Source organism: Hoplias malabaricus, chromosome 7, assembly GCF_029633855.1.
Source record: "Hoplias malabaricus isolate fHopMal1 chromosome 7, fHopMal1.hap1, whole genome shotgun sequence".
NCBI lineage: Eukaryota > Metazoa > Chordata > Actinopteri > Characiformes > Erythrinidae > Hoplias > Hoplias malabaricus.
Window position 1 is genome coordinate 16103805 of NC_089806.1, and position 26305 is coordinate 16130109.

Consider the following 26305-nt stretch of genomic DNA (forward strand, 5'->3'; position numbering starts at 1 on the left):
TACCAGAGCTTACTTTCTGACTTTAGCCAAAACACACACACACACACACACAGACACACATACATATTCTCCTCACTGTCACAGAACACATGTAGACCAGGTTGGTGGCACGTGAAAAACATCATAGTACAGTAACTTCCTTCAAGACTTCTGTGGAAGAGGAGCCTTTGGATGCTGAAAAAGTAGTGGAGGTTGCACGTCACAAACTTGCTCTCACTCATGGACATTTACCTTAAGGATGTTTAGTCCTGCCACTCTTGCCTTGTGGTGGTATAGTTATGATCATTCCCATTACTAGGTCCACAGTAAATGCACTTTTTACTGCAGATAGAATGGGACGCGCTGGAGCATCATGAAGTGAATAGATTTAATGGCATATAATTTCCAGATCAAGCAAAGTAAAACGGTCACCTTGTAATTTACATTTTTAAAACAAATACTGGAAAAAGTCATGCTAATTAGTCTGTAGTTACAATGTAGTGCTTACAGATCTGTTGACTTGTTGGACTTGTCTAACTGAATGAACACATGACCCCAACAAGAGAGTAGTTATTTAAAGCAATTTTAAAGATTACTGAATTTCAAATAGGAAATCCAACATGGATTGTTTTTATTTGTAAATCCATGTCTCAAAATATATTTTTCCCTCAACATTGTGCACTCTCAGAAAAATAAATAATACTGTAGAGGTACATAATTGGTCACTAAATATAGAAAGATTGTAAATGTCCCTTTAAAGGCACACTGTGGTCTGTGTATAAAATAGTACACTGGTGTGAATAAGTATGAAATATGCTGTGATGTGCCCAAATAAACTGAACATCTGAGGTATGCTTCATGAAGACAGGTTCCCTTTTTAAACACCACGTTATCCTAGCAGAACACTGTCTAGAGCCTCACATTGCCTCCAGTGGCTTGATTTCTTCCCATAGTACATCCTGGTGCATCCAGTGACACTGATGTTGTGGTGGTGTCTTAGCGTGTGTTGTGCTGAGACGATCAGGATCAGGCACAGCAGGGCTGCCCGAGTTTTTAAACCCCTCAGTTTCAACAGACAAGCTACTGTCTGACTTTATATCTACTAGGTGGACTAACGAGGTCGGTGTGTCTAATAGAGCAGACAGTGTTTCAAATCTCCGGTGTCACTGTTGTATCTGATCAACTTGTATCCACATAAAGCACATACCACGGCCATGTCAGTGTCAATGCAGCACTGAGAATGAGCCACCACTCAAATCCCTGTTGTGGACCTGTTGTGGAAATTAAGTATGCAGAGCAATAGATGGATTACAGTCTGTAATTGTAGAACTATAAAGTGTTCCTGTTTGGTCAGTGAAGCTAAAAGAAAAGACAGTGAGTGTATAAACAAGATGGTGGACATGTTATTGTTGATGGCTGACACTTTTTTCATTCGTTAGGGTTTTTTTTTTTTAGTGCAGAACTGTTAAATCAGTCTCAAAGCAGATGCCCCATGTGTTCACCCCAATATCACTCAAAATTCAATAGTTTTTGTAATGTATGTCAACACTGTTGAAGTTCCAAAGTATATCACGCACACCATTAACTCCTCAGTGAATACACCTATTGAAAAATGGTGCCAAAATAACTTGCTTTACTGAGGACTGTTTCAGTGATGTCATGGGAAACTGCATCTAAACATAGAGGCTAAATCTTGGCCAGTTGTTCTTAAGATATTCTTTATATTTATTTATAGTCACTGTTATACATATATCTAAAAACAAACAAACAAACAAAAAAAAAAACAGTAACTACAGAAGTTAAAAACCTTCTTAACATTTAATGGGAGTAAAATCATCTTCTACAATTACAGACTGGAGTCCATCTGTTGCTCTGTATACTTTTTTTTTTTTGCCATTTTCACCCTCATATTTAATGGTCAGGACCCTGACAGAGGTGTGCATCGTTCTCAGCGCTGCATTGCCACTGACATGCTGGTTTGAGTGGATCAGACACAACAATGTTGCTGAAGTTTGTAAAGCCCTCGGTGTCAATTCTGGTCTGAAAATAGTCCACCAACTAAAATACTCCAGCTGACAAAAGTCCAGTGTCCACTGATGGACAAGAGGACGACCAACACAAATTGTGCAGCAACAAATGAGCTGTCTCTGACTACATCTACAAGGTGGACCAATGAGGTAGGTGTGTCTAACAGAGTGGACAGTGAGAGGACAGCATTTAAAAGCTCCAGCAGAACTACTGTGTCTAATCCATTAGTGTAAGAACACATTCGTATGATCCATCACCCTAGTCTTACCTGCTCTGTTGTAATCCTGACCATTGAAAACAGGGTGAAAGTGGGAAAATAAATTATGCAAAACAACAAATGGACTATAGTTGGTGATAATAAAATTACAACGAATGGCAAAAAAAATCCATTAGTAGTAAAATACCCGTTAGAAAATGAGGCTTCCACAGGTTGATGTTTAGCCACCTCTTTCCTATGCAACAACATTGAGATATGAGCTTTAAAAACCTACCTTTCTCAAGTAATGTCGCATTACACCACCTACTGTTTCCGAGCATCAAGACATCTGGCATTGGCTATAAGAATACAATGTCTGCTTAAAGGTCTGAGAGCTGCACTCAAGGATAAGCCATTGTATTTCCTCTCTGAATGAAAATATAAAACTCACAAGTTGTCTTTATTTACTATATATAGATATACACCAAGTGAGAAATGGTTAAAAGCGCACACACAAATGCTAACATATGACAGATCTCATCACAAAAGACAGAGTGCTGAAATAAAAAGTTCAGAATTACAAATTGATTAAAAAACAAAACAAACAAACAAAAATAAACTGATGAGCCATCTGCAGTTGCTAATAACCTTTTTAACTGTACATGAGACTTTGTACAAAGATCTACCATTTATTAATAGATAGAACATAAAAGTACATAATATGTACAATATTACATGGAGCCATTTATTAGGGGGAAGGGCCATACACTAAAGGACACTTGCAGTATTTGCTTTATTCAAAGTAAAAATAAAATAAAGCCTCCATAATGCAGTAGAACCATCACCAATCTAGCTGCAGTGTGCAGGGGAAGGGATCAAATTTACTTTAGTAGTGCATTCACACACTATGTCTTGCAAAGCACTAGTGTAAGCAAGGAAGCCAATTAAGTGTGCTACCCTTTAAACAACAGCCAAAGGAAGGAACAAATTGTTGGTGATTTTTAATCTTTTTCAGATTAATAAAGAAAATGTGATCATGGTAGTCGTATTTACAATTTGCACATTCAAATTGAATATTAACAGGCTAATGCAGGCAAAAAAAAATTGCAAGCATTTTGAGCACTTCACAGAGACCACCAAAATGTCATGAGCTTCTCAGCCCGTCATGTAACAGAGAATGGAAGTTCAAACAATGGTTCTGATTGAAGACTACCAAAGGCCAAACACAAACAAGGAAATAAAAACTACAGCAGACCAAACTCTTCTGTTTTAGAACACGAGATGGATCACACAGGGTAAGCTAAACCTGATGTGCTCTGAGTTTTATTTTCTTTTGGTTTTCTTCAAGTTTTATCAGGAAGTGCTTTTTCTGTTGTTTCAGGGTTACCCCTACCATCAACAGTCACATTTTGACCCTTTCAGTCACTGTAACGGACCAGCCAAGCCTCACCATATATTTCATGGTCATACTTTGCAAAGATCTGCCCCAACTACTCTGGGTGCAAAGGAAAATTGATCCTAAATCAAATACTTTTGGCACTGAGATGAAAGAGTTGCGTTCATCATGGCGAAACAGTATTATTCTAGTCTTCCACTATCAAAAAAAGGCACTCTATGCAAATAAAGGCTTTATTTTCCATTTGGATGCAAACTGGTCTTTCAAAAATCCATAAAGCATAAGTCTAGGGAATTTTAATGCTTACAAACTGAACAACTCAAAGTGCATACAACTGACTCCAAGGAACATCCACAGGAATATGGTCTGAATGTAGGTTACATACTCATGCTTGTAACGAGACTTTGAAATGCCTTGGTAATCCAAAGATAAAAATAATATTAATTTTAAAAAATCTAAATGTATTGCAAAATCAATTCCAAGTTTAATCCTTAGCACTCTTCAGGTTCCATAGAGTTACTCCATCAAAACTGAGCACAATATATAGTGATGAAACAAAAGGAGAAGCAACAAACCATTTGCCATTGTTTGAACAACCACACTCACTCTAGGTGAACTTATTGCCAGCTGTGTTGTGCAGCATCTAAAATCTTAAAAAAAATAAAAAATAAAAACAAATATTAATAATAATAATAATAATAATAATTGGCACAGAACCTAATTCCTACAGAGGAATCCTCTCTTCTAAGAGATTTCACCATAGACAGAAGCCTCCAAAAAAACAGGCAAGGTCATATGAAAAGAAATTTTATGCCATAAAGTTTCTGTTGCCAGTGACAACTTGCCTAACAGTCCACACTGCTGGACAAGGTAACACTCAAAACAAACATCACACATAAAATTGACATAAACCACCAGTCTGAGGCACAAAGCTGGAGGCAATAGCAGCTGTGTCCTAGCACTGAGGAAACCCAAGGTTAGAGATGTACACATCACAAATACTGCTCTCCTGTCTTAGAACAAGTAGAGTCTTTCCCTCAATTAAACAAAATGGTCAGCAGTTTTACTGCAAGTGCTCCTGTGTCACAAACAACCTGTTCATGTATTTCACCCTAGCACCTGCATTTTAATAATGATCAACTATAACTAATGGTGGGGGCAGTGCAGGCACATGACTAGGGGGGCAGAACAGCATGAAAGAGGAGAGAGAGAAAAAAATAATAAGTACACCTGAGAAGAAGAAGGAGAGAGAGAGAGAGAGAGAGAGAGAGAGAGAGAGAGAGAGAGAGAGAGAGAGAGAGAAAGAAATTACCAGCATAGGTGTCTGGGTGAGAGAGAGAGAGAAAAAGATGACCAGCATAGGTGTCTGGGTGAGAGAAAGTCACTCTGGCTGTTTGTGGGAGCAGAGCTGGGTGTTTTGTAGGCCACACCAGGCTGTTCTGTGCTGCTGCTGTTGTTGCTGCCATCAGTGCTATGCTGAGATGCTTTGCACTGGGTGTGCTGTGACCATACACAGGAGGCTGGGTTGAGTCTTGTTTTCTCTGATCCTTTAGTGGCCATCGTGGGTAGTTATCATCTCCTCAGCACGCCGGTGCGTTTCTAGGGCCTTTACAGTAGATATGTCCTGAGGCAGCTCTGATTTACGCCGCATTAAGGGGCGCTCTTTCCTCTGGTCCCTCTGAATCTGTTGCCCAAAGATAATAATTTTGGTTAATCTGCCATTGTATATTTTAACAATGGCTTTAATGAAATATGCAGGTGAAAAGCCTACAAACAATAATCACAGGATACTTTACAATTACTACAAAACATTTCAGCAATTACCCATCCAAAGTACCAGTTTACACTTTAAAATGTTGGCCTTAAATATTCATTTTTATAATCATCTACATATGACAATAGAAAATTAGTCATTAAAACATTTTTAAACTGTTAAATTGATTTAAAAAGCATAGCTTTCAAAAAGTGCAATGGAAGGAAAAAGGTCTCTAAAAATATTAAAACAATGCTTCACTCTTCTCAAATAATTTTTAGGTCACTGAGTATTTACCTGAGTAGCTTCTTCTTCTACAGTCTTTCTAAGCATCATGACATCATCCATTACAATGCCATCAGCTTCAATCTCCATTGGGCTGCTCAAGCTGCTGGAGTCAATATACATGAGGAACTATAACACACAAACACAACAAGTTAGTAAATCAACGTCTGAACACAATCCTGGTTTTGTAATAAAACATGACATACACAAAGCATTTTCAAATCAGTTTATATGGGTAGTTTAAACCTAATCCAAATCCACAAAATCAGCTCTTTTAACTTTGGATTTGGCTATACAAACAGTGCATGATTCACATACACTTATCAGCCATAACATGACCGACTCTGTGTACACTCACTGCCCATTCTTTCAGCTCCAAGGACCATATGGGAGTGTTTTTTTTCTTACTTCAATTACAGACTCTAGCCCATCTTTTGCTGAGCCTGCACTGTTTCATCCTGTATTTCAAAATGGTCAGGACCTCCACTGGCCCACCAAAGAGCTGGTATGATCTGGGAGGTGGATCTTTCTCAGTGCTGATGTGGCATTGGTATGATAGTTTGTGGTGTTCTGGTGTGTTGTGACAACAATCTAACACCCAAATCATACCGGTCCTGACAGCAACAAATGGTCTACAGTCTGTAGTTGCAGAACTAAAGTGCTCAGTGGAGCTAAAAAGATGACTGGTGAGTGTAGAATCAAGGGTGGTGATTATGTTATGGCTGATTTATTTATGTGTGTGTGTGTGTGTGTGTATATATAAAATATAGATAAGTTTTAAAGCTTTTTATTGGTAAAACAATTAAAATCAACAATTAAAAACTGAAACATTCCTCCCTACATATAATTTCATAGTAACTACTATGTAGCATTACAAATGACAACTGTCATTTTATTTAACAAAAATGACCTAAAAATTGAGTAGTTAAAAATTGAGAAAAATGTATTGGTCACTCCCTATGAGTTCCCTTAAAGAAAAAAAAGTCTACAAAATCATGTGGGATAATGTTGTATCCAGAAGTACTTGTGAGTTTTGGTTTCGACAATATAAACATAGTGAATTTGATGTGAAAGTGAGTGTATACTTAATATTCAAATAATATACTGGTGTTTAAATACATGTCACCAGTTTTTTTTTTGTCTTGAAGAAAAACACAAACGAAAAACAATTATGACATTTTATCTTTACCTGATGCATTGTATATTTAAATATATGGCTAGTGCAAACAGTTTCTTCAGAATCATATTTAACATCTAAAATGGCCCAGTAAGTGTTGCCCCTAGCTGTTGATAAATGTCTTTGTGAAGTACATTTCAATATCTTCTGAAGGTAATGACCAGAAGAGAGCAGTCCTTAGACACACTTTTCTGTGATCAATTGTGTAAAGATGTGTTTGATGCTGCATAGCAAGTAACATTTTCCTCTTCCACTTTTACAGACTCACCTCGCTCTCAAACATACAGCATTATCATTACTGAAATTAACATTAGACAACAAACGCTGCACACTCTGCTGTACCTTTTACATCACAATCTGGAGGACCTTTTATTTTCTTTTTAAAAACATGAATAAGGGCAATCCAATATTTTGGACATCTGACATTTCAGGAGATTTTGGAAGATAACTGGATGTCTATTAGTCCTTTTAGACAAAATGAACTGCAGTTCATGAACTATTTAATGTCCAGGACTCGTAGAACCTTGGTGATATCCAGTGAACAGGCCTGCTTCACCAGTTTTGATGATAACCAAGGGGCATAAGCAGTGGACAGTAGGATTGCTCAGTTCCAGCATTGGTACAACAGTGACAGAGCTATAGATAAATGGAGTCACCGTTTATCCACTGTGAAATATCATCTCTTAAATCTCATATGTCTCTTAAAAGTTGAGAATTTCAGAGTATGGTTTCAGAGTAGTCCTGCTTACCCTGTGAACAGTGGGGAGAAAATGTATCCAATGTTCCTAGAGTTGCGCTGACCACAGCCCAGAAAACACAGACATTTTCCTGTTTTTATATCCTTCTCTTTTTAAATCAGAAATCGGATAATGGGCAAGTTCCTGTTTTCCATTCTAAAATTTAAAACTGGAAAGGTTCAGAGACTCATATGGTGGGCTTTTGCTCATCACATTGTGGACAATATAATGACCCCATACAGCTCCACCATGTGATTTGCTTTATTTGAGGCACTGTGTTCTTGGGGCTACAATTCAGGGCAAACTGTGAACAAATATTTCTGCTTCTGGGACCTATTTATGATGGTGGAACATGCTGAAACGTTCCAAATTAGGTTTACAACCAGGAACTTTACCAGTTCCACATAGGAAGAAAAGGCTGCATCTCTCTAACCCAGAGTCCAAAACGTAAATGGAATGTGGATAAATCTTATTTGGGGCAGCACGGTGGTGCAGCAAGTAGTGTTGCAGTCACACAGACTGACTGTGTGGAGTTTGGTGTGTTCTCCCCGTGTGGGTTTCCTCCGGGTGCTCTGGTTTCCTGCCATGGTCAAAAAACACGTTTGTAGGATTGGGTGATTGGTGACTCAAAAGTGTCCATAAGTGCGAATGTGGGAGTAAATGTGTGTGTGTGTCGCCCTGTGAAGGACTGATGCCCCCTCCAGGGTGTGTTCCTGCCTTGCGCCCAATGATTCCGGGTAGGGTCCGGACCCTGAACTTGATAAGCGGTTACAAACAATGAATAAATGAATAAATTCCTTTAAAAAAAAAAAGGTCTGCCAGATCTGTAAAGCAAACCCTGAATATTTTATGATCATTTTTACTTTCACTTGACCCAAACAAGATTGAACACATACTGAGGATGATGTGGAAGACTTCATATACCAAATAAATTTTTTGGACCAATAATCTAATAATAGCCCACTTTTAGAGTCATTGTATAGTTTCTAGACAAAGCCATGTTCTAGTACTTTGTTGAATCTGAAAAATTAAAGATGATTTTGAAGGCTTTACCATTTCTTTTTGTAACTTTCCTCACCAATTACAATAATAAAAGAAAACAAATTATTTCACTAAATGAAATACATGTTGAAATTGTCTGTCTACAAATAGTGCTAAGCACATCTATCTTGAAATATAAAAATCACACCAACCTGTGGGTTTGACTTGGCAAGATTCTCTATCTTTATCCATGCTTCCTCGCGCTCTTTCCATTTTAGTTTCTCTCTGAAAACATGAAACAATAAGACAAACGTTTGAATTTCAAAACAAGATTTGAGTTCAAAAGCGGGAAAAAACTTACTTATTCTTCTCTGCTCTGAACTGCTGAGTGCAGTCGTCAAAGAGTTTCTGATTCATCTCCATGAAGAGCTTTAAAGCATTGTAAATCAGACCATGGATTGTCCTGAAGGAAAAGATAACAGAGAAAAACTTAAAATGATGACTTAAATTTAGTCATTCGTAAAATGTGACTTAAAAATTCAATTACAAATGTAATTACATAGACATCTCATACTGTGTGTTTTTTTTTTTTTAATCTGTATAGTGTATGCTTTAAAACAAAACTTTCCTCCTCTCAAGTCTTCTTTGTAACAACTGAAAAACCCAACAAAAGTTTTTCTGGTAAAGAAACTCTGGCCTATTCAAGAGGATCTGACTCACTTGTTCCAGTGGGTTTTGGAGTTCCGGTAAAGAGAGGGGAACATGATGGGCAGGATCCTGGCTGCATTGTCACTGATCAGGCTCATGATATACTCATTGTTCCAGTAGTACAAGGCCCTTTCTGCAACCTGTGGTAATACAGTAAAACCAAAAACATGGCTACTGGATAAAACTGTAATGACAACATATCAATCAAAATGTAAAAAATTATCCAACTTAAATAAATGATATAATATAATAATGATAACAACAACAATAATAATCATACTACTGGAACTACTTTACCCCATATACCTGAGACTTGTAATTCATTTATTCAGCTAGGTCAACATTGGTGTGTTGACAATGCCAGACGTAATCACCAGCTAAAACGTCCATTATCAATAACAGTGACAAGCCATTTTCAACTTCAGATTATAAATTGTTGGCATCCTGTAGTATATTCAACTGTATTTTTAAAAATGTTTTGTGTCTTTTTTAATAACCTTTCTAAACAACAAAATGAGGGCAGATATTCAATAAAAATGCAGAAAGTGAAACTATGTAAATCAGTGTAGGCTAACCTGAAAATGTGGACTGGAGACACATTTGGCTAACTGCCTGAAGAGTGGCTCCATTACTTTGACAAACTCAGAAGGTTCTATGACATCCAGGATTTCCTCCAGCTCATTGAGAAACATCACCTCCTTTGGACTGTGGGTCTTTGGCCAGTACTTCAAAAGAGCCATGACCACCTGTAGAGGGGGGAAGAGAGTTCAGGTAATTTGATTTAAAATTAAATAGAAATAGTGTAAGCGTATTAAATGATGTGTTTTAACATGGCACCTACTACATAGCTATAAATGGTTTGGGTTTACAGAAAATAAGTGACTGAAAAACAAACAGAATATGCAAACTTATACATGTCTACCTATATATAGCATATGAGAGTAGCTCTATTACCATGGCCACTTTCTGTTTACATCTATGCTTTAATGTTTATTAAATAAAGTGACAAACATTTAGTGAGTAAATTTGTGAACAACCAGGCACAATATACCGGCTCAGTGAGGGTGCTGTCCTTCTCTAAAAACTGGACCACACAATATGCCAGCTACACAGCACAATAAAAAGAGAAATAAAAAGACACTGTTAGTTACAGGGCAATTCTATGTTCAAAACATGCACAACATTTTAACTACATTTAAAATACTATAACTTCCTTACTTTGATCATTGTATCTAAAATCTATGACCATAAGATTGAGTATGAACAGTGGCTATCATTGCATTTTTTGTGAAATGTTACCAGTGCTATATAATACAACCAGTTAAATTTATTTCTCCAATTTATTAAAGTTATTTAGCCAGCTTCAAGCTTAGAGTATGTATTTAAAACTTCCATACTGGAGTTAGTAAACATTTGAAAGTGACATGTAAGACAAATAATAAATTAGCATTTTTAGTCACATTAAGCCTTCTTGCAATGTACGTTTTCAAATCTGCTCAGAATTTCAAAAATATGCCCCGGTGCTCTCCCACACAGTGTGGGTTGTGGGGATGTTTTGTTCATTTTATGTTTATTTCTCTATAATTCCATTAGGTTTACAGCTCAACTGGAACAGACTCTTAAAGACAAATAAAAATGCAGATGACACAATTCACCTGGGGGTGGTAAACACTGAGAGACTTGACTTTATGCAATGGCAGCAAAACTTTCAATAGGAAAATCTTGTGCTCTTCCTTCAGTGGTAAGGCAAACCCGTTGATTATGCTGAAAAAGATATTACAAATAAGTAATTTTAATGCTGTTGTATGGACTACCTAAACAGATCACCAAAATCTACATTTTTTTTTTTTTTGGTTAATACTTACCTTCCTAATATTTCCAGTAACTCTGCTATTCCATTATGATGCTCAGTTTCATAAATGAACCTGAAAATATACAATCCATTTTAGATACTGTTCCATCTGTCAATGTTGACCAGATAGTGTTTTATTCTGTATCATTGTCTGAAGCTTCTTACCTATAGAATATGTTATTAATCTGTTTCCTGATATACGCTCTAAGGCCTAGAAATTTGCCATAAATTCGATGTAAAGTTGTCTTCAGAAAGTCTCTTTCCCGAGGGTCTTCACTGTCAAAGAGTTCTAAAAGCTGAAAACAACCACAGTTAATACTGAGATTTATTTTTAGAAGTCATGAACACACAGTAAAATACAAATTCACTGCAAAAACATACCTGCATGACAAATCTCTGGTCAATGTACTTTTTGGCTATGTTGGGTTGGAAGTCTGGGGACTCTAAAAACCGCAGAAAGAATTCATAGACGAGCTGGAAAAGGAAAGAGACAAGTGAGTAGCATGGATGGGAGTTAATTTCAGTGAAAGCGAGTATGCTTTAGGATTGGGCAATATAACAGTAATACGATATAACGCAGAATAAAGAAAAAAAAAATATGGACGGTATCTCAAATTTGGTTGGTATTTTAAACACAGAAGACTCTCCCCTCAATATTTTGCTATGCTTGTAACTAGAGGCTTCCACTAGATGGCAAAGCAGAGAATGATGCGGGTAATTGCATATTTGGCTCTGACAAAAGCCTTCTTCAAAACCTTCCGCCATTGTGATGCTGTTGATAGCCTGTATTGCCCCCACCATTTATGCGTGTACTGCAACTTTGGCAATGACAAGTTTATTTTCTGTGGAAGTGTACAACCTTTGCACCAGATGGTGCAGCCATGATGTGTACATGAGCATGAGGTTTATATCAAATATGACTCTACCCTTAGCTGGCCAGCTATGTTCCTTAACAATGTAGAGCAGAAGAACAGTGACTTATTTGGCTTATTTTGATATTACGCTCACACAGCCCGACAGTGTACCCACTTCCACCCTGCCCCACAGTAAGAACGTATATCGTGTTAAAAGTTTGGTTAAAAGAGATGGTATGACTGTAAAAAAAATATTTGCTTACTGCCCATTCCTAGTATGCATATATGTATACCTGCAGGTGTGGCCAAGCAGCCTCTAACGTAGGCTCATCTTCCTCTGGGTCAAATTCTGCTCCTGTTGGGTTGGATGAGGGTGGCAATGTCCTAAACATGTTGACTGCAAACTGCAGAAGAAAAATAGAGGGCATCATATGGGGTAATTTCAGGCTTCAGAGATATTAATAAAAGAATGTCCTGCAAGTGTGCAGTTGATGATTTAAGAACAGTCGACTGGCATACCGCCACTGACTTATGATTATACTTATGAATATTTTTTGTGCGTACAGGGGATGTGAAATTTACAGCACTAGTAGATCGGCTTCAAGTCCATATTTGTTTTAAACAGTACTAGATGCTAGTTAATTTAATATCACACAAAATCACAGGAACCATAACGTCTTCCCTAAACAAACCAAACAACAATTTTACAAATACAGTACTTTTGCCGTTTAATCCTTATAAACAACAGGGCATACAGATAAAATTGATTATCCTAAAAGTTTGTGCTGATTTGTTTTGGGTTTTATGACAAGGACACTTTGAAAAGAAACTCTCAAATTTATTTACTTTTGCAAACATTACTTAAGTTAACTCCATGAGAAAGACTACCTTTAAAAAATATCTTAGTAGCCTAAAAATATCTTAGAAACATTTAAACAATTAATTAAGGTCACTTATTTCATACAGTAAGGGATTAATACATTTCTGTTTCCTTTTGTATGATTTTTTTATTGTCCACTTTAGATACATTTTTACATATTTAACTTAAACATGAACCTACTTCACAAATTATGGGTGGACTGTGCAGTTATATTTTCAGTTATTGCTAAATATGTTGTATTTCTCAAGAACACCTAAAAAATTTTTGTGTGTATATTTTAGCACTCCACACTTAATTAATACCAAATTATATACAGCAATTTGTTATTGTCAAAATGGGCATCTAAAAGGAAAGCTATTCGACCACCCTGTATATGAAGAAGAAAAACTCAAAACAGGAAGTAATGTGGACGCCCAGTGCTGGGAACGGATTTTATGGACTGCACTTGGTTTAGAAAGCCTCTTTAACACTTGACCATATGTACTGAAAACTCACTGTAAACAGCCTTGTGTGTGGCAGGAAAAAAAAAGCTCAAGCATGAAAATATACTTTATTGCCATTTTCTCAGTCAAGACAGTGTTCTACATAAATCAGCATGTGGCTATATGCTGTCTCATTACTACATCTGTTATTAAGTGAAACATTTCACAGAATATTCAAGTGGAGATAATATGAATATTTTGTATGTGTTGTGTTTGACTAACGCAGTTAACTTTCTGCAGTATTTTTAAGCCTTTGAGGATGTCCATTAGGTTTGTCAAATGAGCACAGTGTGATTTTAAATTACACAGTCTGGTTTTACACACATTACAATGCCTGATTTATTGGATAAATGTTAGACTTTGCCAGAACTGAATTAAGAAAATTAGCTGTGAAATAGCTATTAGTGCTGGGAAATGTTGATGAAGTTTATTGTTGGAATATTTTTCCTTATACCAAAACAATTTTTTGTGACTTTATTACCAGTATAAATGATGTATCTGACAAAACTAAAGAGATTTGTAGAGTGCCAATTAGCCAAATACCCACTTGATATATACTTACAACTACCAGTGTCCACAACATATTCATATTTTTTGTGGCTTAACTATTAGGCAAATATGTAGAAAAAAAAAGAGATTTTTTTTGTGAAGAAGTCTAACTAATGTGCTAGTAACCTCTCCTCAGTATAGTATACACATGCCTGATTTATGGAGCATACATTTGCATTACCATTTTTTTAAATGCCATATAATAGAAACTGCAGTTTTCTCCAGTCAAATTCACAAAGAATAAAACAGGAACATAATGAGTGGTTCAAACAAGTTCTGTGTTGTTTACAAACTGTACAATACTGCTTGGCCCAACACTGGTTTGTTTATGGCTTCTTGTTAAACAACAAACATTTCTAAGACTATAAATTGGCAATATTTCAATCAGAACTAACAATATTACTTTGAATTATCTTTCTGGAAGTGTGGAAATTCAATTTGCACATATATTTTATGTAATTATTTTTTGGTAAATAATTAGTTCACCTAATTGAAAAAGGTTTTCTAATAAACTGAACAAATGCTTTAGTGCTGTATTTTAGTTTCAATGCACACTCATGCTGAAAATTTCTATCACCACAGCTAAGACTGGAGAAGCATGCAGAGATAAACATTGGAAGTGCCTGATATATGGTTTTTCCATTGGAAGAGCCCAAATATTAACTGAGCAGAGAACCACGCTGAAATGTACAAAACTTTAAAATAAATAAATCAACCAACCAACCAACATTATCATTACAATCAACTAACAAAATAAATGAGTTCTGACAATGAAGTGTGATTGCTGCATATTTTTTGACAACTGGACAAATAAAAAAAGTCACTGAATTTTACCGAACAGCCTATCTTCGTTATTAAACAAAGCCCATTACTTCAGTTCCTAATAAATGGCCTTTATTACTGTCCAATGGACAATGGCAAACAGTATACACACAATGAAAATAAACACAAGATTGTGCTCTTCAGAGTTCAGATTCATCCCCGTACTTTGATGATAAAAGCAGAGAACTTCAAAGTGTCTATGTTCTTAAGGGGGTGGGATGAGGGAACTCTAGGGTAAGGGTACATTATCATGCTGATTTTGCATGGCTTTGCATTTTGTTTTTATTCTCCTGCACTGATCAAATACGAGTGGAATCAGAAGAATGAGTCAATTTGCACTTGGATCAGCAGTGTGCTCCTGCTTACCATGAAGCATAGTCTTTGATAAATATCAAAGGGATGCTATTCAGCAGTGAAATGCTAACATTGGCACCTGAGAGCTTTGGCCAGGCCTACTAAAGCAGTCCTGTTAAACAAAAAGTCATTGGCCAATCAATCAATAAATAAAACCCTACAAAGAAAAACGCAATAGAAGTAATGTGGTCCAACAGATTCCAGCTTTTAATATAATCATAATAGGAATATTACTATTAACTTCTTAAAAGTTTCTGTGTGGATGCTTTACAAAAGTTAATATGGCCCACAGAATGCAAAAATCTGCAAAAAGGTAAATAACAGTGAAAAACAAAAGTAATTTTATATATATATATATATATATATATATATATATATATATATATATATATATATATATTACTCACCATGTGCACAACCTCTGGGTAGATAGGCTCAGTGATGACGTTCCTGTTGTGTGTGATATATTCCACCATCTCGCTCAGTGCCGCCCGCTTCACCTCCTTCCATTTCAGGTCACTCAGCGGATCGGATACAAAGTCAAAAAGCACACAGCACTGGCGCAACTTCTGCACAAACAGTTTTTCCTGCTCTGCTGGGGGCACATCTATAGCAAAAAGAAAAGCATACACAAGACATTTTTTCTCCCCACAAGACAATGTATTGTAGACATGTATTACTCTATATCAAAAAATTAGTCAGACAATAGCTTTTTATTTTAGCTTGATGGCCTCTGAAAAAACACAAAACAAAATGCATAATTTGTGGAAACAATTGTTTGCTATAATTACTATGTCAATAACCTTCCTCAGTGAGCCTTTATAAATGTACACTATGATAATTTAACGCACAGGAAAAGCATGACGCTTGTGGTCTACATTTTGTAAACTCACTTTACTAACAGTAAGACAAACTGAAACACTAGTTTATGTCATACTGCAATTTTTCCACTTAACATTAACCTCCAAAGGTCACGTAGATCTCACTGGTTAATGGGTCTGGCAGTACACTTCTGAAATGAACATGGGAGTGGCTGTAAGCATTCTGTGCTGTGGTTTAAGTGGCAAAATACAATAGAAGTTTCAGCAAAGGTGTCTTAATAAGCACTGGCTTTTGTTTTCACCTCAGCATTGAAGCCCAGGAACTCAAACCTGCAACTTAAGTACTAGGGCTAGATTTCCTGATATCTATCAATTTCGATTGAGTCCTGCTGTCAGTCTCACACACACACACACCTGTAACTTTAGAAACGTTAGCCTTTTGAAGAGAGACACGGAGCCAACATTTAATTTGACATAAAATTAACAAGCTACTAAAAACAAACTGGCTTTAAAATTCTTTACATATTCTATAGACCAGAAGCTTTTGTTCACCAACCCAAAAATGTTACTGTGGAAAACAAATCTAGTCATTCTCCCTCACTTTCATAATGCCTTTTAAGATTAAGCCATTAAGATTAAGATTGGGTTACCAATTACTGCTAATAAAGAAACTTGGTTAATACAAACATTATTTGACCAAATAAAAAAAAAAGAAAGAGTTTCATATTGTTAGTGGTGCAAGTTTTGAAGTCATTGTACAACATTTGTATTGCTGGCATAACAGAAAACGAATAAAAAGACACCTACTGTATACCTTCCCAAATATTGTGTGTGTATATACAATTTGTGCTTTAAAATGCATCTATGTTGCAATATGTGCTATCACCTTGTAATCCAATACTAAATATAAACTGATTTCCACAATATTCAAAAAGCCTGGTTCAAGAAGACCTTAATGAACACTCCTATTTAGGGGTACAATAAATAATTAATCAGCTTTATATTAAATAATAATGTTAACAAATAATATGCTACATCAAAATAAGGCACACCTGGCCCTTTTGCAAAATTATGATACAGCACTTTGGTGTAGACTCAGCATACAAATACAGCACACGAGTGAACTAGCCTGACTCATTTTAGCTTATAAACCTGTAATAGTGAATGGCCAAAATAAAAACAATTAAATTAATATCTGACAATTCCAACACCTACTGTTCTGTGTGCCTGATTTATCCCTGCGCAATTCAAACTATTACAAGACTTAACTCTCAAAATAATAGAACGATTTAGATTTATTTACAAACACATTTTTAAACACATGTTAAAAAAAGGCATTTTAATAAGTGGTTACTTTTGTGCAGGCCAGGGTCACCCACTGCCAATGATGTATTAAAATGATAAAGAGAAAAGGAAGAGCAAAAAATGTTGCCCTTATTACAAACCAGGGAGATAAGCTCCATACTGAACTTTTTGGTTATTATATTTGTCTTAAGCATTTTAAAACAAAGTATAAGGAAGACAAAACAAATCAAATAAAACATCTAAAGGGCCATCCACAGAGAACTGCACTATCAAAAATGCTATAAGGATATTTTTCTGGCTCTGAGAAAATCATGAAAAGAGATGCAATATTTTTCCTTTATGGAAAACAAGAAACAGAGTTCACAGAAAAAAAATTGTATGGCTTAAACAAGTCCTACAGCTTCAGAGGGATAGTCTCTCAATATACATACATACATACATTTCCCTAAGCTGTGATCTCACTTCCTTTGACATCGGCAGTCTCAGTGGGGGATGGGTGGGGGAAGGCAGAAGACAGTAAAACAGCTCCTACCCCCACCACCACCTCCTTTCTCACTTTCAACTATGCTCCAACTGAGGCTACCCCCATTTGTTTATTTGCCACTGACTCTTTTTTTTTCCGCCCCAGACCCTTCTAAAAACAGTACAAGGGGACAGCAAAAACTATTTACTTAAAAGGAAGATGTAATGAAATACATAAGAAAAATAATGTAAAATAATAATAATAAAAATAATAACAATCCTACTTAACACAAGCAGCATAGCAACATTCTTGTCCCTACCCCTCTCCCTCCACGGACAATGAAACAGAACAGCTCACCTCTAAAGTGCATGAGGGCCACAGGCTGAAAAGGGCCGTTTGAACCTGGTGTGTCCAGAACCATCTTGCTCTCTTCCTTAGAGCATGTTAACATCTATCTGTCCAGGAAGGAGGAACGGAGTAGCTTGCTTGGCTAAGGCGAGAACCTAGCCTCCATTTCAGCACCAGCACTCTCAGCAGAAAATGAAGCTCCAGTGCCGCTGGAGGGAATCAGCTAGCTAGTGATGTCATGCACCGAGAGGGCACTGGCAATTGGCTGAGAAGGACCACATGACTTGGCCAAGGGACTACAAACTGAGGAGGCTTGTGATTGGATGTTGATTTCAAAATAGGGCGGGACATTAGCAAAAACTGGAGCAAGAAATGCACTCAGCAGGTGTGTGGATTTTAAGGGGAGATCACCCAACTTTCTGCTAACCTTTTACACAGTTATTCACACACTGTGACCCTAAATTGGATAAGCGGTTACAGATAATGGATGGATGGATGGATGCAAAACCAGCAGCGCTTGCCATTAAATCATCCTCATATGCAGTATTACACAAAGGTACACACAGACTTCTATGAAAGATGGCAGTAAGTGGCTCATTCATGTTTCATGCTGCAGTTCAGATTAAACTCAGTTACCAGTCGCTGCCATAAGAAATTAATTGATAAGGCATTTTCACATGTGTTGTCTGTTCTTCAGACAGATTTACCACAGACACTCTTACTGCTGACTGTGGAGGGGAGGAAAAAAAAAAAGAAGACAGCCCATTATCTGCTGTGGCACTGTGACATAATTTCTCATATTCATGATAAACAAGCGACCACACTAAAGCATTGAAATGCTGACAGGAAACCACATATCATCAGCTTGCTCTCAGCAGCAGGGGTGCAGCTGCCATGTTTCGCCTCATCTGAGCTGAAGCACAGATGATGCAGTGCAAGAGGAAGACACCCACTCCCTATCACTGAGTGATAATTTAGGCTACATCACAGCCTGAATTTTTTATTTCTGATAAATCTATTTTCACTATAAGCCCAAGAGACTGAAAAGATCTATCTTCAAAGTGGACAATTGTTTCAGATAGTTATTCTTGAAGTAGCATGCATGTCAACACCAAAACAAATTATTTTAAAGCAATATAGTTGCCTCTATAAAAGCAATGTAGTGTCCTTAGGACTTGTCTGCCAAACAGCAGAAGAAATATACTAGAGTTTTACTCATTGAAAAAACCCAATCCCTAGCCACTATCAATAAATGCTGGCATAGGTACAATAACAAAGGGATTGGTGCTTTAAAGTGTTCAACAAGTTGGCACCGCAGGCTGTTCTACTCTGTCTGAAGTCAACACTGTGGGAAGCAAACTAAAAACAGCACTGAGAAAGAGGCATTGATCTGCATCAAAGCATATGACCCGAACATGTTTTAGAGAGAGGACACTGCAATTCAGGGTCATATTATAGGACTCATGTCTGCAGGGCCCCCTCATAAAAGGCTTATCTGTGCTGTGGTTCATTTAAAAGAGCTCCTGTTGTTCTTATACCTCGCTACAGTCATGAACTGCTCCTGTGACAAGGTTTGACTTTATTTCCAGCCACACACTTTGTTGTTAGTTGCTGCTGATAGTGAATTACTTCCAATATTTTACCAATCCCAAACAATAAGGCAAACAACACAGGGAAAAATAAACAACTGACATTTTACTGAATATCGTTTTTGTCTTCTTAAACTTAACACAAATTCACTACAATTGTGAGGCAACTGCATAGCAATAAAAATAATAACATGAACATGACAAAAATTGTACTTTGTTCAAAAACAAAACCACTAAATATTTTTAGGTGTTGACACTATAGACATTTTCTATCGGGACTACGCTTATTTTCACCACTAGAGGGAAGTAGTATTAAAAAATAGAAATGTGTGGTTAAGCAGGTCTGAAATACTGGTAAATATCTCAAACTATTTAAAAACAATGCCAATGTTTTTTCTTTTGTCTATATTCAAAGTAGAGATGTGGCCAGGAATAAATTACTTTTTCCAAATGTGTATTATTTCACTGGTTACATGGATATTCCTACATGTGTCTCTGGGCAATGCAAACATTTAAGACAAAACAAAAATCAAAATTGCAGTGAAAGCTGGATGTAAAGTTATCATCTGTCTATGTGCATGTTGCTAGAGTTTGTTTTTGTATAAAATATATATGCCTTCAACATTTATTTTTTTTAATTTGTCGCATTTGTATATACAGTCATGGCCGAAAGTGTTGTTATCCCTGAAAGGATTATGGATCGCAATATAAGGCCCAGTGTCAGAAAGCTGGGTTTGCTGGGTCTTCCAGCAAGACAATGACCACAAACATACTTTAAAAAGCACCCAGAAATGGATGGCAATAAATTTGTTTGCTCATTTTTGGTGTTTTGCATGAAATTATATCTGTTTTTTTGTGTTGTTACAATACACACAAAGAAAAAATAGAGGTACAACAAAAAGTTATTGCAATCATTTTCTGAAAGAAATACTTCAACAGTTTTGGACATGACACTAATGTGTGCTGATTTTTCCACAATTTTGACTTTTCACTGTACAGCAGTTTGTTATGAAGGACACACAGGCTGATTGACCCCCCCCCCAGCTTTATCCTGGACATAATTGTGATTTTGTTATTGATAGCTGTGCATTCACTAGCTTGCTAACCTTTAAATAATAGGCTAAGCAAACTCCAAACATATTATTCCATTGCTGCCAACCACACCAGTTATCTACTCTTTTCACGAGTCAGTGTGCAGCACTACGTGTTCTCCAGTATTCAATCAAATACCATACGTATGCTAACTTTTTATTACTTGTTGGCTTGCTATCACTTCTAACAGATGAGTCTACATTTACAGTACAATTAATGGCTATAATTTATTTCCAATGCCATAGAAAATCAGTACCAACATTTTTTCATGATTTGAGTGTCAACATGGAACCAAAGTCAGTGTCCTATCAAAATGTCCAACTGCAAACAAAAAGAAAGATTACAGTCAAATTATTTGTACTGCTTACAGTCAAATAATATCCATGAAAGTTGATATTTTTATGTGCTATTCTATTACTGGATTTTTATTTTATGACTTAATTTATTTTAGTCTTCTCTTTAAATCTCCAGCTTTTCAAGAACCTAAGCAACACTGATGTATGGCCTGCAGGCCAAATAGGTCACATGCGGACAACCACATTAGTTGTTCAAGATCAGATAACACATACACAGTCTCAGTTTGGAACAGTTTGTCCACAGAGCTAGAGTCATGCTCACATCAATATCCTAGGGACTTTACAGGTAAGAAAAATATACTGTAATGGTGCTTTTCCACTGCATGGAACCGACTCAGCTCAGATCTTTTGCTTTTCCACTGGCCAAATCTGGTATCTCGTCCTTGGAACCAGGTACTTTTAGTCCTTGCTCACACCTGGTTCCAACCGACCCAAGTAGGTACTAAACTGTGACATGTAAACTGTGACATGAGTGCTGATTGGCCAGAGTTTCCTGTTAATCACAACAAAATGCTGAACTTCAGTACAAACTCACTGCTTGTAAAATATCTGAAGTAACAAGAGCTTTCACAGTTTTTCCTTTTTATCCGACTCTCAGCAGCAGCTCGGAACATTACCCTGAGGTGTTTTGAAGTGTTCAAACGCTCCTTCGGTCGTTAGCCGAAGAAAATCTCCAACGAAAGCCAAAGGTGCAATAAGGAAAACTGATCTATAAGAACTGGTGATCAGTCCAAAAATAAAAGCAACACACGATCACATGTGTAAACAGCATTTACCTTTACCATTGCTGTGGTTTTCTAAGCTTGTGGTTCTGATTAGAGACAAGGCAAAGTGATGTCACTACCTCAATTACGCAGGGGAGATCTTGGAAAAGCACGTAGCTAAAAGTGAGCCAATCCCATCCAATCCCAAGCAGTGGAAAAGCACCATAAGTCTACACCGCGATAACAAAGCTCAGAAATAAAAAATTATACTGCAGAACTGTCCTTCAACGAAGCTGCAGAAATAGCATCTCTAAGATCTGATGAAACAATTCTCTAAAAATGGACAATTCTCAAATAAGAGTTCCATCTTCAGCTGTGAGTTATATTATCAATCTATAGAGTCTTAATTGGAGGCAAGTGAAGTAAGTGGATTGGATTTACCTCTTTGCCTTATAGACTTGTACATGTAAAATGCAAAACAATATGTTGGGTTTTACCTTTAAAAGCAGGCAGTTTTTGGAGCTCCCTGTTATTGCTGAGGCTAAAGCGAGAGGAACTTTGCCTTTTTTCCTTTTTGACAGGGGCTTGGGATCCAGACTGCTTCCCCTTCAGCAGCTGTGTGGTGGGTGGCACACTATTGCTGCCTTTCCTGTTTGATCCCTGAAGGGAAAGAGGATGAGCAGGGAGAAGAAAAAAAACACACTTCACCTGTCAGTATCACACAAGGTGAAACCTCATGACGTCAATACACACTCATACTCAGTTTAATTTAAGCTCCACACAGACAAAAATAAATGTTCAGTCTGGCCCTGCACAGAACAACAAAAATCTGTATAACCATGGACAAAAATGATCAGGTTCACAAACAGTGATTCAGTCTTGCAAGGTACAGACTGAAAAGTTTAAATTCTCTTTATTAAAATGGCTACAATGCACAACATTAGCTAATCTTAGCAGTCTGCTCGTTTATCTGAATCATATGTGCTGAGACATAAAATTTAGAAAAAAAGATTAGCTTAGTGAGCAAAACAAATACAGACTTAAACTGCAAAGTGCATTTAAATTTAACACATATGTCCACATTCAGAAAGCAAACCTTGTATATTCACTGTATCTAAAGTGTGTAAATGTTTATGTTTATAATTACTCCAGGAACTGCAACTTACTGAACTCTCATCCCTTGAACAGTGTTTCGATTATTAAAGCAGACATTTTTTTTTTATTCTGGTCAGTGACACTGCTGTGGCTTGTCCTGTTTCTCACGTGAGTTAATATGAGTGTGTAAAACATGCGTGGAACAACAAAATTTAAAGTCATTATCCCTACACTCCCACTCCTGCAGTCTGATCAGGTTTCTTTTCAGTCTAGTTAGTGACAAACAACAAAATAGCTAGTTGAGCCCTTGAAACAAAGAACTATACGTGTGAATTCATTTTTTGTAAACACTTATCTATCATGAAATGACAGCGTTTGATGCCCTCTATTTAAAATTAACCAGTCACAAAAGAACTTCTTCTGTTCATTTGGCTCTATTTTGCAACTGAAATACATGCTTAACATGAAAAACTATTTCATACAATGGCTAGGACTGGACAAACAAGCATTGTTATTAAAAACATGAAATGGCTTATATATAATTGATGTTAACTGTGCAAAATATATGGGCAAATATGTATTATACTAGATTTACAAAATGCTTGCATTAATGATCCACCATTCCAGAATGATTCAGTTAAGTATCTCAAAAATACAACATTTTATTTTCTATTTGTAGGGGTAAGTCATATGGGTTAACATCTATGCTTATCAAGTTACACAACTTGATGCTAATGGACAATATAACGTGTGTGTACATAAAGTCTCATAGCAACATCTCCTGTGGATTCAAACAGCATGAACTCATTAAATGTTCAGCGAAATCTGCTCACCGCAGAATTAACATCATTTAGATGTCTTCCATAACACCATATTTAAAGTTAAATAGTCCATAATTTATAAGGTATGTCCAAAAAAATAACAAATTCATCTAGTATAAGGTGCACCAACTCTAGACATATATTTTTCAATGTAAAGACAAGTTGGAAAATCTTCACAGAAATATGCTAAATAAAACTAGACACACTGGAGCAGGAGAACATGAGATTAACATCACCATGCCCAATGCCAAGTGTCAGTTCAAAGTGTATAAAGCCCTTCCAACACAGGGCTGGGGAGCAGTGAAAGTGTGTTCACTGTAATAACGGAGCACTACTGAGTACTTCTGGGATGAACAGGAGTGGCTGATGTGATCCAGAACTTGTCATCAATATCAGTCCCTGACCTTACTAACATTCTCATGACAGGGTGCCAAGAAATACAGCTACATTCCAATAGGTAGTTTAAAGCCTCAACAGAAGTATAAAAGCTTTTAATGCAGCAAAGTTGTACAAATTCAGCTGAAATGTTGATGAGTAAGTGTAGATAAAGCTTCTACTTTAGACTGTTGCTAGGCTTAGTGTTACCTGGTTTGCAAATTTCATGTTAAACATATTAAAGCAATTCCAAATCTCTTGGTAGATATAAGTAAGACGTGTGATTTTCTAAAATGTAGTTAAAATATACATATTTTCAGTCTCTAAGATGTAAAAGGCAAAAAAATACAGTTCAAGACTATGAACTTGCAGTCAGATTCAAGTGAGCACCGAGTTAAGCCCTGGCTCCTCATACGAAAGAAGGACATGAAAACCTATAGACAAACCATAGTTTGACGTCACTATTGTTTAACTAACGTATATAAGTATTTCAGTAACCGCGACCGGAAATTGGATTAAGCGGAAAGGATGATGATGATGATGATGATAAAATATTTCAACGGTATCTATTATATTTCTTAAAGTTTAATTGTAGCTAGGTAACGTTAAGATGCATTATTTTAATTTACCTCATGATCCGAATTTTCTTGTCCTGCAGTTTTACCAACTTTCCCAGACTTTGACGACTCCTAAGAAAGAAAACAAAGCAGTAACTGTGTTTATCTAGCCATTCGTGGATACAATACACAACCACACATTTGTAGAATGACTGAAAGACAGAAAAGGGACAACTGAGAGCAGTAAATGAGTAAATGCAGGCCAGCTATCGCTAACTTGGTCAAAAATACAGTTACAATCACATTTCTACTGGCTAGTACAACGTTAGCTGTGCAAGTAACAGCCCTGTCTGATAGTGTGAAATATCACTTTACGTGAAGCAGTTAAACTCTTAAACTGCAAGCTTAAGCATGACAAATCCTAAGAAAATATTAAAAGCGTCTAATGTCAGCTGTAGGCTAAAACTGCAGAGAACTGTAGCGTTAGCTAGCGTTAACAGACAACCCACCCACAATCACAGGCTTAAAATATCGGGGGAAATATGCGGGTTTTCACAGAATATCTTTCTCAGTGCGAGACCAGGTATTAAGTAAAATCACATAATGCACCAGAGCTATCGTAAGTGCGGTTATCCAGGTAAACAATGGGCAAACACTTATTGTCAACCGGTGTTGCAACGTTAAGACTAGCGTTAGCATTCCGCCCTATGGAGCCGGGCTGAGGAGCCGACTGTAAGCTGAACTAGTGTTCACGTCAGAGTTTAAAGCTTTTCTTTGACTAGAGGCACTTTCCTTTTTAATACGTGCACTGTGGCTGGATGGCCGACATTCACATCAAGCGAAACAATCAGGGAAAGGAGAACGTACCTTGTCTTTCTTCGTTTTGTTCGGCATCGCGCTCATGTGTCCGACCGTGCCCTAAACACTCAGCTTCGACGGCGGCGCTCAGTCACTCGCCTCCCCGCTCATCTCTGATAGGCTGCTCGCAGACACGATACACTTTCTCACACTACACTTCACCCTCCTGCTTGCCAGGACAGGTCCGCACTTCACTATACACGGAAAGCAACCGGCTGCATTCAAATATCTTATTACAGGCTAACAGCGTTGTGACGTGAATTATGTTTGTGTAAAACAGTCTAGTAGCTAAGGAATATATGATTCAACTACCGCGTTAAAATTAATTAATTTTAATTATAAATTTTGTGTTTATTCATCTATGGCTTGGTGTATGAGGCAAGCGTACTGTACTTACATTCACTATTTATTCTGGGGATATTTAACGAGAAAACGTGTCTAAAAAACACAAATGTCTGCATGTCAGCTATCACTATCTAACGAATCGACTCTCCAATTCCACAAATTTGGGAGTGGGGAGTCGAATCCCGAGCATCATAGTTGATTCCACATTGACGGTCAAGCAAATGTTAGATATGATTCCTTTAATGTACAATGGAATTGATCAAATCACTCATTTATTGTTCGAACCGATACTAAGTATTTCCTCTTATAGCCATGCAAACACACTAAAAGTGTTCTTATGACAGTCAAAAATGTATTATTATTGAATTCTACTGTAAATATATAGTACACGTAGACATTATAGATTTGTCAAGGACTTCATAGTGAATAATAAACTGACAAAAATGGATATTAACTCAAAATGTCCTGCCACTAGAGCATTGTGTGCGTTTTTTTACCTTTACAAAATATATCCTCCCACTGATTCAATCATTCATCCCTGAG

At 36.8% G+C, this 26305-nt stretch overlaps 1 protein-coding gene across 2 annotated transcripts; it reads right to left on the bottom strand.

Annotated features, from left to right (window-relative positions):
- Positions 1-1750: 1750 nt before the first annotated feature.
- Positions 1751-25654, bottom strand: ppp2r5cb (protein phosphatase 2, regulatory subunit B', gamma b). 2 transcript variants are annotated; one of them, XM_066676372.1, is made up of 16 exons: positions 25427-25654; positions 24632-24691; positions 22209-22371; positions 15441-15640; positions 12240-12350; positions 11474-11566; positions 11258-11388; positions 11106-11165; positions 10896-11004; positions 10292-10345; positions 9816-9986; positions 9253-9380; positions 8894-8995; positions 8745-8817; positions 5650-5766; positions 1751-5283 (listed from the first exon to the last, which is right to left on the bottom strand). In XM_066676372.1, the coding sequence occupies exons 1-16, from the start codon at positions 25460-25462 to the stop codon at positions 5149-5151; spliced, it is 1743 nt and encodes a 580-aa protein (XP_066532469.1). In that variant the 5' UTR covers positions 25463-25654; the 3' UTR covers positions 1751-5148. The 2 variants fall into 2 exon arrangements, with proteins under 2 accessions (XP_066532469.1, XP_066532470.1); XM_066676373.1 differs by lacking the exons at positions 22209-22371; positions 24632-24691; positions 25427-25654 and adding an exon at positions 17980-18245.
- Positions 25655-26305: the final 651 nt, after the last annotated feature.